Source organism: Eumetopias jubatus, unplaced genomic scaffold (assembly GCF_037043125.1).
Source record: "Eumetopias jubatus isolate StellerSeaLion01/CBP00866 unplaced genomic scaffold, mEumJub1_p1.0 scaffold_2, whole genome shotgun sequence".
NCBI classification, from domain to species: Eukaryota; Metazoa; Chordata; class Mammalia; order Carnivora; family Otariidae; genus Eumetopias; species Eumetopias jubatus.
Genome location: NW_028274808.1, coordinates 184,460,242 through 184,477,317, shown reverse-complemented (window position 1 = coordinate 184,477,317; position 17,076 = coordinate 184,460,242). Strand labels below are relative to the sequence as shown.

Sequence of the window (17,076 nt, the reverse complement as noted above, 5' to 3'; positions counted from 1 at the left end):
CTGGAGTCTGCTTAACTGGGAACAAAGGGCCAGCTATATCACTTGCTATCTGTGGAAGCATCTCTCAGGCATTTTTTTGTGCCTCAGTTTCCCCACAAGTAGAAAGGAATACTCAAATAGTTCTTAGTTCAGAGAGTTGTTGGAAGATTAAATGAAATAATCTTTGTAAAGTGCTTTATACAGTAGCTGGTATATCATAAAGACATTCAAAAAGTATTAGCTATTATTCTTAAGTTTTGTAATTAAAAAGACTACTGCCCTATTTGAATGCCTTTTATTTATGAGGCATTTTACATACTTTTTTTCTAATTCCCACAGTCAGTGAGGAAGGTATAATTAGTCACATTTTATAGTGGTGCGTGTCCAAATCCAGGTATTTTGTTAACGGTGGATCTGGAATTTAAACCTAAGGTCTGGCTAGTTCCTTCCATACACCAGGGTTGGCAAACTATGACCCGAGGGCCAAATTTGGCCTGACTCCTATTTTTGTAAATAAAGTTTTATTGCAGCACAGCTATGCCCATTCACTACATTTAGTCTGTGGTTGCTTTCCCACTACAATGGCAGAATTGAGTAGTTGGGGCAGAGATCGCAGAGCCTGCAAAGCCTAAAATATTTACTACCTGGTACTTCCCAAGAAAAGTTTTGTGACCCCTGTGCTACAACATAAAGATTTCTTATAAAGAACCTCTATCGCTACTTTGTCCTGGAAAATATTTCACATTACTCCTATGGTTGGGACTAGGTGAGGCCAGTGATGTGCCTAAGGTGCAGAATTTAAGGAGATGTTGACTCTCAGGGTCTTGGAAATGCAAGATGAGCACTTGCAGAGTCCTGAGTGAAGGCACCTGCTTGCTCATCCCTTTCAGCTGCTGTGCCTTCACTGATCGGCAGGAGTTCCATTTGAGTAAGTTATCTAATTTCCTACATAGTAAGAACAACCTGTAATAACAACTGCTAGCTGGGCTTGTGTACTTGCAAGGTTCATTTTCTGTAAGGTGGGCTAAGTTGGACATTGTGAAACGCAGCTGCACCTCATGTCTCCCCCAGATAGGAACAACGTAAGATTAGCAGGTCCATTGCTCGATTCTAAAGACATTAGCTCCCCTGACTAACTGCTGCTGGTTGAATGTCTACTTTCTTGACATCACTGGCCAGTTTTTTTTTTTTCTGACTTTGAACAGAAGTTAATTTGTTGTTTAGTTTCAACGTGAACTAATAATTTCCCGCCTTCCTCATCCATCATCTATCTATACCTTCTCTTTTCTCCAGCACCATCACACCCCCAAGGACTAAAAACTAAGAGTAATCTTTGAATCTCTTTTCTTTGCTTCCTGCATCTAATTGGTTGCTAACTATGATCCGTTCCACTTATGTCTCTTTAACTTCTCCCTCCTGGCCATTTTCTCTGCCTCTGCCCGGCTTTAGAGATTTATCATTCTCATCAAGGACTTTTTGATATACCCTTGCTGGGTCTACCTATTTTCACTTGTTCTCTGTCCATTAATCCCTTGTACAAAATGCCACCCCAGGAATTTGCCTAAAGCTTTGCCTCAGTCATGTTGGCTTGTATCATCTCCTGCTAAAAACAAAGCAAGATTTAAAAAAAAAATTTTTTTTTTAAATATTTGTTTATTTATTTATTTATGAGAGTCAGAGAGAGGCAGAGGCAGAGGCAGAGGGAGAGGCAGGCTCCCTGCCTAGCAGGGAGCCCGATGCGGGACTCGATCCCAGGACCCTGGGATCATGACCTGAGCCGAAGGCAGACGCTTAACCATCTGAGCCACCCAGGTGCCCCTTAAAAAATTTTTTTTAAAGATTTATTTATTTGAGAAGAGGGGGAGACGAGGGAAAAGGAGAGAGAAAAAAAAATCCCAAGCAGACTCCCCACTGAGCACAGAGCCCGAATCTGGGAGCTTGATCTCACAACCCCGAGATCATGACCTGAGCCAAAACCAAGAGTCAGTCACAACTGACTGAGTCACCCAAGTGCCCCTCATAAAAAATTATTTTAGTCATCCCAAGACTCAACATATAGTGTACACTTCCTTCTTATATCATTCCGTATTTTATCTGACTTAGTCTTAATTCATCTCTGGAACATTACAGGCTGAAATTCCCCTATGCATATGACCCATGCAATTGCTCCATGTAATTCCCTAAGCACATAACCCTCTACTTTTTAAACCTACTTTGCAATTTTCCACCTCTGTGGGAATTTTCTTAAGCTCTTCCTCCTGCCTGGAATCGTCTTTCCTTAACTATACCCACTGAATCTCTACCCTCCTGATTCTAGGGTTTGGAGTTTTCACTGAGTTTCCATTTGGATGGTAAACAATGAAAAATTTTGAAAAAACAACACAAAACAGCCACCCCCTTGCCAACTTGTAATACAGGTTCATAACCCCTTATCTGAAATTCTAAAGTCCAAAAAGCTTTGAATACTGTATCCTTTTTGGCAAGTTTAGTTCTAAAACTAATTTGTCAACAAAAGCTAACCTGAATTGATGGGGCAGTTTTTTTTTGAATTGAAGAATAATTGACATACAATATTGTATTAATTTCAGGTATAGAACATAGTGATTTGACATTTATAAATATTACTAAATGATCACTAAAATAAATCTGGTTACCATCTGTAATCATACAAAATTATTACAATATTATTGATCATATTCCCTACACTGCACATGACATCCCCATGGCTTATTTGTTTTATAATTGGAAGATTGTACCTCTTAATCCCCTTCACCTATTTTGCTCATCATCTTTCCTCTGTCCTCTCTAGCAACCATCAGTTTGTTCTCTGTATCTACCGAGACAGTTTCCATTTTGTTTTGTTTGTTCATTTGTTTTTTAGATTCCACTTGTAAATAAGTCATATGGAAATTGTCTTTGATTTATTTCATTTAGCATAATACCCTCTAGGTTCACCCATGTTGTTGCAAATGGCAAGATTTCATTCCTTCTTATGGCTGAGTAATATTCCATTACACACACAGACACACACACACACACACACACACACACACATACACACATATACCACATCTTCTTTACCCATTCATCCATCGATAGATATTTATGTTGCTTTCATATCTTGGCTATTATAAATAATGCAGCAATGAACACAGAGGTTCATATGTCTTTTCAAATTAGTGTTTTTGTTTTCTTCAGGTAAATACCTGGAAGTGGAGTTGTTGGATCATACGGTAGTTCTATTTTTTATTTTTTTGAGGAAACTCCATACTGTTTTCCATAGTGGCTACACCAATTTATATTTCCACTAACACTGCATGAGGGTTCCCATTTCTCCACATCCTCACTAACACTTGTTATTTCTTGATAATAGCCATTCTGACAGGTGTGAGGTGATATCTCATTGTGGTTTTGATTTGCATCTCCCTGATGGTTAGTGACATTGAACATTTTTTTCATGTGCCTGTTGGCCATCTGTATGTCTTTTTTGGAAAAGTGTCTATTGAGGTTCCCCACCTATTTTTTAATCAGATTGTGTTTTGATATTGAGCTTTATGGGTTTTTTATATATTTTGGATGTTAAACCCTTGTGAAATTTTTTTTATAATCTCAGGTAATTCTACTTGGTAAGAATATTTACAGATTTTACTGCAGAAATATTAAGGGAAACTGACCCAGACCCACTGGGAAGGTTAACTTAATATATGGTATTTACTCTGTATTTCCTTTCTAAAAATCCAAAAATTCTGAACACATTTGCCCCCAAGATAGGGGATTACTGTACCACTATGTCAACATACCAAGCTATTTAAAATGAACTTGAGATATACAGAAGTTCATGGAGCACAGCAGTCCAGGAGCAGGGCAGCAGAAAAGCTGGAGGGTGGTGGTGGGGAGACTGGAAATACTGGGGCCCCTTGAACAGTGTGGGGAGATCACTCATGCACATATCATGTGGAGATCATGTGCCCCAGTGCTGAACTCTTTATGTTTGGCCCCAGTTTTTGTAGAATCATAGCTGATTAATATTACAGACTTTTCCATGAACAAGAGGGCACTGGGGGTACTTCTAGGAGGCAGAATTTCAGTAAGTGGTTGCTCAATCTGTTGAAGCAACTGGAACTGTTTTAACTCAGAAAGGGCATCACTTGTTTTTTCTGTTTAAACATTTTCTCAAAGAGCATGTAAAGAATTGGAAAACCCTTGTCACCATCCTTTACAAGGCACTCCCATTTTTTTGTGTGTGTTCAACTCCCTATTTTAAAGCTTGATTAGAGGACATTTGGAAACTTGTAAAATCCTATGTTCCCAAACTGGGAGAATATTTTATGAAGTGGAATTGTTACACAGCCTTTCTCTTTCAAATGTCAAATTTTCGAGGTTTAACAAGAAGAAATTGAGCTGGCAACTGAAATCACATATTTCTGTAGTTCTCAGCTGTTCAAGTGAATTTTCCTATCTGCCACAAATGCAAGTTTCACATGATTAGTAGGTGACCCAAGTATTGGAAATAAAAAAAAAAAGGAATGTTTATACGGAATTTCTTATTCACTTTAGTATTTAAAATATGAGCCCAGTTAGCAGGAATGATAAAGTAAATAACTAAAGAAACATTTATTACCCTCTTACTCCATATTGGGCAGTGCGTTAGGCTGAATAATATCTCCCCAAAGATGTTCCTCCTAATTCTTAGAAACTGTGAATATATTTTCTTAGGTGGTAAAAGGGACTTTATAGCTGTTATTACACTAAAAATCTTGAGATAGGGAGATTATCCTGGATTATCTGGATGGTCCCCTTGTAATTACATGAGCCCCTATAAGAGGGAGGCAAGACAATAAGAGTCAGAAAGAAGATATAGGAACTGAAACAGAAGTCAGACTGAGAGGAGAGAAGATGTTACCCTAGGGCGCCTGGGTGGCTCAGTTGGTTGAGCGACTGCCTTCGGCTCAGGTCATGATCCTGGAGTCCCGGGATCAAGTCCCACATCGGACTCCCTGCTCGGCAGGGAGTCTGCTTCTCCCTCTGACCCTCTTCCTTCTCGTGCTCTCTATCTCTCATTCTCTCTCTCTCAAATAAATAAATAACATCTTTAAAAAAAAAAAAAAAAGAAGATGTTACCCTATTGGCTTTGAAGATAAAGGAAGGGGCCATGAGCTAAGGAATGCAGGCAGCCTCTGGAAGCTGGAAGAGGCAAAGCATTGGGTTATCCTTGAGAGCCTCCAGAAGGAAGTTAGCCCCACTGCCATGTTGATTTTAGTTCAGTGAGAATCATTTTGGATATCTGATGCCCAGAACTATAAGATAATAAACTTGTGTTGGCTTAGGCCACTATGATTATGGTAATTTGTTACAGCAGCAGAGACTAATCCAGGCAGTGTGTAAAGAGAATGTAGGGCAATTAAAGAAATTAATTGGTGGTAGAGTCTAGAGGGGAGTGACCTAGTTATCATGTGTGATACATGGTAGGCACTTGACCAAAATTAATTCTACATGAAGACATTTATAGTTTGACTAGCGAGATTCCAGTTCAGTTATTTTCTGTACTGAGACATTATCTTTGCAAGTCCTAGCCATTTCCTCTTCTAAGGGAATTTCCCCCATTTTTTTGTTCTACATAAACCTGCTCTGCTCCTGCCTATAGCTGACTGAACAAGGGAGACACCTCTTTCCTTGTGATGTATTATTGTGACGTATTTCCTCATGGAAAAAGAGAATCTTGCCCAATTGTCTTCACCTCACAGAGATGTTTGGAATCAAGGAGTTGAGAGTCTGAGTTGATTGGTTTGGAACCAGGACTATAAAGTAGCTTTGGCAGATGGGATGGCCATTTGAGACCACAGCAAACAAGAAGAAATGGGCTTAAATAAATCAGAGAAAGTGATAGTAACTATGAAAGAAGGCTATGGAAGTTTTAATACTTAATCAGTTTTGTCCTAAATACCAGAGGCAGAACAAGGTTCAAATATACTGTCAAAGTTTCAAGATCCTGGGGCGCGAAGGTGGCTCAGTCATTAAGCATCTGCCTTCAGCTCAGGTCATGATCCCAGGGTCCTGGGATTGATCCCCGCATTGGGCTCCCTGCTCCGTGGGAGCCTGCTTCTCCCTCTTCCACTCCCCCCTGCTTGTGTTCCCTCTCTCACTGTGTCTCTCTGTCAAATAAATAAAATCTTTAAAAAAAAAAGTTTCAAGATCCCTAGATTGGTAAGAAATGGTCATTTAAAAATATACATTTGTTCACAGAATTAGTTACCAGTGAATTGTGCTGATAGAGCAAAAGAACACTTTCATGGTTTGTTCTCATTTGATACTCAAAACACTCATGAGGTGGCACTAATAATATGCCCTTTTTGCAGATAAGGAAATTTAGGCATAGATAGGCCAAGTGATTTGTCCATGATTCCATGATTCTTTGGCAGAACTGTTTAACTCTGGAGCTCTGCTCTTAAAAACCTCACTTCACTGTTTCATTAGAGCACCAAGCCAGAAGCGCTCTGTGCAAACCAGAAGTACTTGATTCGGGGATGTTAAATATTAATTATGCAATGCTTTGTTGCTCTGCTAAGCTGATAAGTGAGAAAAAAATCTTATTTAAAATTTTTTAAATCTTCAATTCAACTAAAGATTATCATGTTGTTGGAATTACATTGATTGCCATCATTAATGATTGTGCCATATCTAATGATGCTTACAAGAGATAAATCACTGATTCCTCCAAAAATTAAAAAAAAAAGGATCTGATATTATGAATCAGCTTCAAAATAGGTGATTGTGAAGACTAGTAAAACAGAGTCACCATGTTTCTGATTCTGAAACATCCATGGGAAGTGGAATGTCATGGTAGGACAAGTTCAGGCTTTGTAGTGAAGTAGAGTGGGTTACTGGGTTTAAATGCTGGTAATGCCATGTGACAACATTATTGCTTAAGTCTGGTATTCACTCTCTCTGAATCTCGGTTTTCTTAGATGCTTAGCGAGGATAAAAATGCCCACCTCTTGAGCTTAGGCCTAGGATTAAACAAAATATGTGACATTTGGCACATATAGTATGAATACAATAAATGAAGGCTGATATTATTTTTATATTCAGAGTCAATGGAAGGAATTAGCTATGAAAATTCCAAAATGATTCCATCATACCATCTTTGGATATTACATTTTACTAGTGAGGACATGTGGGCTTCCCAAGGCTCAGAGATGGGATGGTGGAATGTTCTTTCATTGAAAGAGATTAGAAAAGCTTTATAAATTTTTGTGAATGTATTAGTTTTCTATTGCTGCTTCAACAAATTATCACAAGCTTGGCTGCTTAAAACAGCACAAATTTTACACCTGAAAATAATATAACCTTGTATATCGATTATATTTCAATAAAAGCCCACAAATTTATTACCTTAGAGTTATGGAGATCAGAAGTCTGACATGGGTCTCTGTAGGCTAAAACTAAGATGCCTCCAGGGTCGCATTTCTTTCCAAAGGATCTAGAGGACAGTCTTTCTTGGCTCATTGAAACTGCTGGAAGAATTCAGTTTCTTGTGGTTGTAGGACTGAAGTCCTCATTTCCTTGATGGTTATCAACTGAGGGCCATTTTCAGTTTCTGGAAGCCACCTGCATTCCTTGGCAGGTGGCTCCCTTCTTCCATTCTCAAAGCTGGCAATAGTGGGTTGAGTCCTTCTTAAGCTGCTACCTCTCCTACCTCTTCTATTGTTCTACCTTTCTGACCCACTCCTCTGCTCTACTCTTTCACTTCTAAGGACTCGTGTAGTTAGATTGGGCCCATTTGAACCATCTAGAGAAATCTTCCCATCTCAAGATACTTAACCTTAATCATATCTGCAAATCCTTTTTGCTATGTAAAGTAACATATTCACAAGTTGCATGGATTAGGGCATGGACATCTTTTTGGGGCTGGAGTATTCTGTTTATCAAGTGAGTAATGGCATACAAATGGGTCTTCCAAGTATGGAGTTGTTATGCATGATTCACATTATGCTCTGGTTTGCAAAAAAAGTGAGCTGTTGTTAAAAATATCCACTCTTACAGATAGATAGATAGATAGATAGATAGATAGATAGATAGATAGATAGATAACACATGACCTTGCATAATTTGGCGTCTGCTTACCCTGCTTACCTCTTACCATTCTTATTCTTTCTTTGCTCAGCTATACATTCTCATTATACTGAACTTAGAGTTCCCAGATAGAGACATACTTGGCTAAATTACAATATACAAGCAAACAATGGCCAGTCCATATATGATAATAAAACTCTGATCCACAAAAGAAACCTAGGAAGCCAAACCACAGCCTCTGCAGCAATTGGTCCAGAATAATCAGAACTTGATCAACATCTGCCAACTTTTCTGTTTTTTGCTGTTGGTGGTGGTGGTTTGTTCCCCTGCTACCTGCTTCCAACTTAGGACCAACCACAGAAAGCCAAATAAGTGGTCCAAAGTGATTGCTTGGGATGCCCCTCTTCTAGTTATCTCACCTCCAGCCTCCCTGTGCCAAAAACTTCCAATCAGAAGGTAACTGAAGCCTTCCCCTTCCACTCCTTTTTGTTACTATAAAGCTTTCCCTCTTCCCTGACAGCCTTTGAGTATCTGTCAAAGGCAATGGATGATGGCTGACTCCCTTGGTACAGCAAACTCTGAATAAATAGACTGCTCACATTTAGGTGGTCTTTGTTTATTTTCACACCTCCTTTACTCTTTCATGTATTTGTTTCCTTTTTTTCTCTTCTTCGATCACTCGTTCTTCCTTCCCTTACATGAGTAATTTATATTCATCATTTGACTGTCATCTTAGATGTCACTAATGACAATAATAACAATGATTATTAAAATGATAGCTAACCTGTACTGAGCCCTTACCTTATGCCAAGAGCTATTCTAACCATGTTCAATTTATCAACTCTTTAAGCTCTTGGAATAAATTATTGAAGTAGGTTTCTATTACTGTCCACATTTTACAGACAGGGAAAGATAATTCAGAGAGATAAAGTAACCTGCCTAAGGTCACTGAAGTAGGTGAAGGAATTGGGGTAGAATGTAGGTAGCCTGTTGCTGTAGTTCATTTTTGAAATCATGATGCTGGGGCACCTGGGTGGCTCAGTTGTTAAGCATCTGCCTTCGGCTCAGGTCATGATCCCAGGGTCCTGGGATTGGGCTCCTTCCACATTGGGCTCGCTCTGCATCGGGCTCCCTGCTCAGCGGGAAGACTGCTTCTCCCTCTGCCTCTCCCTCTGCTTGTGTTCCCTCTCTCACTGCGTTTCTCTCTGTCAAATAAATAAATAAAATCTTTAAAAAAAGAGAGAAATCATGATGCTATATTGCTTTCAAAATAGATTTTCAAATATTCTCAGTCTGGAACGGGTACTCCATATCCTATGCTTAAATGGTATTCTGCACTTTATCTTTACCAATATAATACTGTATTATAATTGTTTATGAATTTTTTTGTAGTCCCTATTAAAATTGAAGCTCCCTTAGGCCAAGGACAGTATATATCTTACATATGTTTGTAAGTCCAGCATATAGTAGCTTCTCTATACATGTGTATTTGAGGGATGAATAAATTAATGATTTAATGAAACTAATTCAAATGTCTGAATTAGTTTTTAATTAGAGGATACTAAGTTAAAAAAAGAGAGAGGAAGGGACCGTACTTCTAGACAAACTTTGAAAGCAACACAATTCTACATATGAATTTACAATTATTATCCAAGAAACAATGTCGAAATAGGATATATTCTCTCTCCTGAGCTTCAGTTTCTTCCATAATCTTAGACATAAAAATCACATGATGCACTAATACTGGTCTCTCCCCAGTAAGTCTCTTCCAGTTAGGAGTTATTATTAGGTTGGACCCAACATCTTCTTGGCATTGATTTCTGAGGCAGAGTATCTCTAAGTTAATAACATTTCTCTGAACTCTGCCTCAATCCTAAAAATTCTCCAACACACTTGCAGTGCTGGAGAATTAGCTGAGAGCAAGGGGTGGCTCTGCATTCTCATGGACTACGTCAGGATCTTGAAGCAAAGTCCCCAACCATGTTCCTTAACATGCCAAGCCTCTGGCCAACTGCCCTTGTAACCCACATTCTGGGAGCTCTTATTCATGCTCAATGGGTCTCCTTTTTAGACTTGTAAGACTGATATATCTGGAGAAGCACCCAGGCAGCCATCAGTTCTGTTACTTTATATTTAATACCACCGAGAACCATTCAGTCGTTCAACTAATATTTATTGAATATCTACTGAATTCCTAGTATTGTTTCAGGATTTGGGGAACCAGAAGTGAATTAGATAAGGCCCCAGTTATTATGAGGCTTGTATTCTAGTGGGGTTAAGAGACAAATCAAGCATACAAACAAAATAAATTCAGTAAGTGTGGCCATAACACAAATTTATGTGGTAGCAACTTGCCCAAATGTATCCCTGTCAGAACATATGTGTTCCACGTCTTCTGACATACCCCAACCCCCCGATTCTTCCTTGGAATTTTGAATGTTTCCTTCCAAACTTTAATTGATGATATGTAGGAAGTAACAAACCTTATTTTGGATAAAGTTATTTAGGAAATTATTCCTTATCTTTTCCTCGTCTTTACTTATTGTCAATGTTCTAAAAATAACTTTTCTTCAGTACTTCCCTTTTGTTTTTCTCCTAGGAATTGACTATTACAACAAGATCATTGATGATTTGTTAACTAATGCGGTTACGCCTATAGTGACCCTCTACCACTATGATTTGCCTCAGGCCTTAGAAGACAAAGGAGGTTGGTTGTCAGAGGCAATCATTGAATCCTTTGATAAATATGCCCGGTTTTGCTTCAGTACTTTTGGAGATCGAGTCCAGTGGTGGGTCACCATAAATGAGCCTAATGTTTTTGCCCTGCTGGCATATGATTTTGGAATATATCCTCCTGGTGTACCTCACTTTGGAACTGGAGGTTATCAGGCAGCTCATAATTTGATTAAAGCTCACGCCAGATCCTGGCACAGCTATGATTCCTTATTCTGAAAAGTGCAGAAGGGTGTGGTGTCCCTAGGAATTTTTGCTACCTGGGTGGAACCGGCAGATCCCAACTCAGTGTCTGACCAGGAAGCTGCTAAAAGAGCCCTTGCTTTCTGCTTGGATTTCTTTGCTAAACCCATATTTACTGTTGGTGATTATCCGGAAGTTGTCAAGTCCCAGATTGCCTTCATGAGTAAAAAGCAAGGCTATCCATCATCAAGGCTTCCAGAATTTACAGAAGAAGAGAAGAGAATGAATAAAGGCACTGCTGATTTCTTTGCTGTGCATTATTATACAACTCGTTTAGTCAAGTACCAGGAGAATAAGAAAGAACTGGGCTTTTTCCCAGGATGTGGAGATTCAAGTTTTTCCAGACCCAACTTGGATAAGAAGTTTGGATCGGATCTACGTGGTGCCATGGGGAATACGTAAAGTACTGTAAACACTAAGGTAAAACACATAGTTTCTGTTCATGTGTACCCAAATATGTAGAAATGGGAAGACAGACATATATGTGAACTTGGAAAAAGCATGATTTTAGGCAGTAGGTTATACATTTGTTGGCTTGGGAAGAGAGATTAGGGTTTAAGTTGGTGAGAAGTAACTAGCTGATAAGGGGCTTCAATACCATAATTAAAGTTGGGATTCTCTGTTAAAGTCAGTTGTGGGCATAGGAATAGCTTGGACATATTTTCCAGGCTGATGTCACAACTGTAATTATTAAAAGGCATATTAAGGACTGAAATAGCTGGATCCTTTTTGGACCTCTGCTATCTGGATGGAGTCCAGGTAGCTGAAATTAAAATTTTAAGTTAATGATTTTTAGTACCCTTGCTGTGGGGGGATAGAGAGTGTAGCTGTTTGTGGGACCAAGGGGTTAAAGAGTAGTGACAATCAGCAGATGCTGATGGAAGAAAGATATTTCTGTCTTCTCATTATGACAAGAGTCATTTGACTGTCTTCATGGACATTTGCACAGTTTTGCTTTTCCATTGTTAGTCATAAAAGGTCAGTGTGTGGAAAATTAAGTTAATAGGGTCAGTGCAATTTGATGAAAACTAGTTTGGGGTTGTAGCTTAGAGAAGATAGATGGTAAAGCACCCGATTTTATGAGTCTTTTTTTTTTTTTTTTTTTACATCTGTTTGGAATAAAACTGGAATAAAACTTCTGCTCTCTTGTTCCAGGATACGTATAATAACCCTGTAATTTACATCACTGAGAATGGGTTTCCCCAGGGTGACCCTGCATCTCTTGATGACACTCAGCGCTGGGAGTATTTCAGACAGACATTTCAGGAACTGTTTAAAGGTACCATTTGAAATGATGAAAGATCAATTGTGCAAACTTAATATAATTTTCCCATGTGCCTATTTGCATTCAGCAAAGATCAATGATTTTGAAAGCTGAAATTCATGTAAATCAGTGTAAAGCCATGTAATTAAGAGAGAGGAGAAAAAGTATTTAGGAAAGAGGAAGGTGAGGATTTTGGCCTAGCTTCAACCTCCTAAAATTTAATCAAGGAAGAGACTGTCTTCCGTATTTTGTGACTCCTGGGTGAAGGTGACATGAGCAGAGGGTGGTGGCTGTTGAAAGAGAACATTAGTTATTACAAAAAGATTAGCACTGAACAACTGCATCATGCCTATTTACATATTTTAATATGCTAACTATCAAGAAATGAATTGACAGAATTTTTAAAGGATCAAAATTAAGTATTTATGCAATAAACATTAAAATGGCCTTCAATGAGTTTCGGCCTAAAATGAGTCTTCCATCACTGTATGTTTCATTTAAGCTGCAACCAAACAGAGCCATTTAGGAACATGTTTTTGTCATATAGAATCTGTGAATTTTATTTCAAGACACGGTTATTATTCTGACAACTGCTCTTTCCCCATGGAATTCTTTTCATATTTGAAAACAAATGTGAAAGAATAATCTTTAACTGGCAACACATATTTTGACACCAGTTAATTTCCCCATTCCAGCATCTACTTGGAACACTGTTGCTTTGTAAATTTAATTTCTCCTCCCTATAAAGGAATCATAGACACAGAAACAAAATCCAATGCAAAAATGAGACTTTCAATTTCCTTTTTTTTACCATGATAGGCACACTTCTCTCTCATCATTCTATTTGAAAGGTCATAGAATTATTCTATTCAAAATTAATCAGTAATATACTGAAATCAGCCAGAAGGAATTCTGGAAAGTGACACAAAATGGTCTCCTTCCCAACCCTAAAATATATTGTACTCAATCCCTCACTCTGGCTTGGAGTTTATTGGCAGAGGGCAACTGGATTCCTATGATTTGAACCAAATGAAATTCTTTCTCTAGGTAAGAATTCACTTTCTGATTAAAAAAAAGAAAAAAAGGAAATGTCTAGTTTTCTGAGATTCCATTCCCCCCTCTCCCTGTAAATGGCCCTATTCATAGTTAATCCATTGATATTCCCAGCTTCATTCCAAGAGGAAAGTAAGCTAGTTACCAACAGGCAGATGGTATGAGGACCACAAATGACTTGTCCAAAATTGTTCTGTGTATTTTTGGGAAAAGAGAGAAAAATAGAAACTGACTTTCTTCATTTCCAGCATGGTACTCTGTTTAGTACTAACATAAGGGCATTTCATTGTTCTTTGAAATAGTTTCAAGTATTTAATACAGTCCCTTAGATCTTTAACAGTAAAAAAAGGTAGTCAACCCACAAACTAAGACAACTTAAACATAGAAAAATAATTGAAGGTGAAAGTGGAAAATGTGAGAAGATCTGAGTTTCTGAGGGGCAGGGGAGGAGATAGGATTAGAAACAAAATTCTGTTTTTCTACTTGTTGAATTTCAATAGTGTCTTTAAACAGATGGAAAAAGATACCAGGCACTTAAAACATTAATTGTTCACAGTATGTATGTTCTCTTCTGATTTTTAACCTTAGATGATCTATATTCATTGTAATTAGCACATAATATTATATTTGCTTTACATTTTAAAAACGTAGCCTTTCAAATGTGTAGAAATCTACTTACTGACAAAAAAAGATATGTGTTATCTCTTCTGGAGTGGGTATAGTGATAGCAATTTCTTATATATTGTTGTAGTAGACACCAATTATTTAATCTTGGTGAAACTCTTCTAGTAATTACTCCCTTTTCTTCAAGAAATATCCACCTCTTCTTATCCTCAGGCTTAACACAGGGACAACCATGTAAGTAGAATATAATACCCCTCATTGTTAACACAGGATTGGTTGGTTTAAATGTAGGCACATGACATGAACTGGGCCAATCCCAGTTCTTCACCGAGATTTAGAATTTGGGCCACTTTGTCTCTTAGCCTAGGTTGGGCAGGGGAATGTAGCTTTGTAAGCCATTGGTGGCTATGTTCTGTCACGGAAGCTGAGTAGTACGAAGGGGAGCTGCAGGTGCATCGAGGTAAGTAGAGACAAGAAACAGGGAGAGTTTTAGAGTGTGACTAAAGCTTCTAATTCCAGTTTTTCCTCAGACCCAGCTGCACGCATGATCTTTTACTTATAATGAAATGCTCTTTCTGCTTCACCTGAATTCGATTGGTTTTCTATCACTTGGAACAAAAAGAGTGTTAACTGATACCATCATATCACTTCATTTTCAAAGCAGTGAGATGAGGTCATTGCTCCTATTATACAGATGAGAAGACTGAGTTTCAGAGAGGCTAGCTAAGTCATTTGTTCAAGATCACAAAGTAACTAATATTTCCTGGAACCAAGCAGAATGCTGCTACTACTATTTTGGTATTTGATGAGGTCTGTGAGTTCAGGGCTTTCTGACTCACAGTGGTTGCTTGTCATACCATACAGAACCTTTTCCTCACCTTTGGTACTCAGAGCTTGCATAGATTCTTCGAAAGTTCTCCATGCTGTCCCTGCAGGAGCCAATAGGTCCTATGACCTTGGACAGTGCCCAGACACCCCCTATCCTGCCTCTTGTCAGGGAGTGGAGCTTAATTTACTAATCAGTTTTCTGGGACTCCTTTGAGGTAGCGCTGATGATCTTGATTGGCGAGAACTTTACTAGTAAAAAGCACCCTGTGCGCAATTAAAAATAATAACAGGCCAAGGAAGACATTCGTGGGAAGCGCTGCAGGTGAGAGCCAGTCAGAACCCAGGGAGTCGGATGGATGATGGCTTTGTGATCCCCACAAACAAAACCTTCTCTCTAACATCACACATATGGACAGGCACAGAATGACACTAGAGTTGGATCAATGACATCTGCCTGGAGGTCTTACTGATCTCTTCAGGTACAATCCCACAGCAGTTAATTGAGCATTAAAGAGTAAGCTAATGTTTCTATTTCCTTTTGGGAAGGATAAAGAAAAAAAAAGAAAAATGTCATTTCAAGAAAAAAAAGAGAGAAATCAGCTAATGCCTTTTTAATCATTGCATTATTTAAATGCCTTTAAAAAGATTGTGTCTTAGTTAATGTAGATATAGATAAGGGAAAAGCAACACAGGAGAGACACGAAAAACTTGCAGTAACATATAACTAAGCTTACATTTCAGCTCTGTGAATTATTCGATGAGGGGCCTTTGGCAAATTGTTCAACCTCCCAAACTCTCAGTTTGTTCATCTATAAAAGTAGATTAACACTTATCCCTGACAGTGTCATTGTAAAGATTCCATTTAATGAGCTAATATGTAATCACCCCCAACCAGCAATTGCCTGGCACACAGTAGGCTCTCAACCAATGGTAATAATTATTGTTATTACAAAATGTGTACTCTTAAGAACATATTTATCACCCCAAGTTATTTAACTTGTTATTTTAAAAATGTCATCCCAAGACTTTTTTTTTTTAATTTTCCACCAAGTATTTAAGTTATAGGAGAATATTCCCCCACGTCTGCAGGTTTCTCCATCATTCCTTTTTTAATTTTTTATTGTTATGTTAATCACCATACATTACATCATTAGTTTTTGATGTAGTGTTCCATGATTCATTGTTTGTGCATAACACCCAGTGCTCCATGCAGAATGTTCTCCCTTTAATACCCATCACCAGGCTAACCCATCCCCCCACCCCCCTCCCCTCTAGAAACCTCAGTTTGTTTTTCAGAGTCCATCGTCTCTCATGGTTCGTCTTCCCCCCGACTTACTCCCTTCATTCTTCCCCTCCTGCTATCTTCTTCTTCTTTTTTTTTTCTTAACATATATTACATTATTTGTTTCAGAAGTACAGATCGGTGATTCAACAGTCTTGCACAATTCACAGTGCTCACCATAGCACATACCCTCCCCAATGTCTATCACCCAGCCACCCTATCCCTCCCACCCCCCACCACTCCAGCAACCCTCAGTTTGTTTCCTGAGGTTAAAAATTCCTCATATCAGCGAGGTCATATGATACATGTCTTTCTCTGATTGGCTTATTTCACTCAGCATAACACCCTCCAGTTCCATCCATGTCGTTGCAAATGGCAAGATCTCATTCCTTTTTATGGCTGCATAATATTCCATTGTGTATATATACCACCTCTTCTTTATTCATTCATCTGTCGTTGGACATCTTGGCTCTTTCCACAGTTTGGCTATTGTGGACATTGCTGCTATAAACATCGGGGTGCACGTACACCTTCGGATCCCTACGTTTGTATCTTTGTGGTAAATACCCAGTAGTGCAATTGCTGGATCGTACGGTAGCTCTATTTTCAACTGTTTGAGCAACCTCCATACTGTTTTCCAGAGGGGTTGCACCAGCTTGCATTCCCACCAACAGTGTAGGAGGGTGCCCTTTCTCCATAACCCCGCCAACATCTGTCGTTTCCGGACTTGTTAATTCTAGCCATTCTGACTGGTGTGAGGTGGTATCTCATTTAGGCTTTGATTTGGATTTCCCTGATGCCAAGTGATGTTGAACACTTTTTCATGTGTCTGTTGGCCATTTGGATGTCTTCTTTGGAAAAATGTCTGTTCAAGTCTTCTGCCCATTTCTTGATTGGATTATTTGTTCTTTGGGTGTTGAGTTGGATAAGTTCTTTATAGATTTTTGGATACTAGCCCTTTATCTGATATGTCATTTGCAAATATTTTCTCCCATTC

General features: G+C 38.6%; 1 protein-coding gene across 1 annotated transcript in view; it reads left to right on the top strand.

The window, feature by feature from the left end:
• The window catches only part of LOC114196607 (cytosolic beta-glucosidase-like), a 115,998-nt gene that overhangs the window by 36,766 nt on the left and 62,156 nt on the right, over nucleotides 1–17,076 (top strand). The window contains 3 exon segments of the mRNA XM_088021352.1: nucleotides 10,652–11,343; nucleotides 11,345–11,431; nucleotides 12,184–12,307. Of these exon segments, the coding sequence (XP_087877478.1) occupies nucleotides 10,652–11,343; nucleotides 11,345–11,431; nucleotides 12,184–12,307 (903 nt within the window).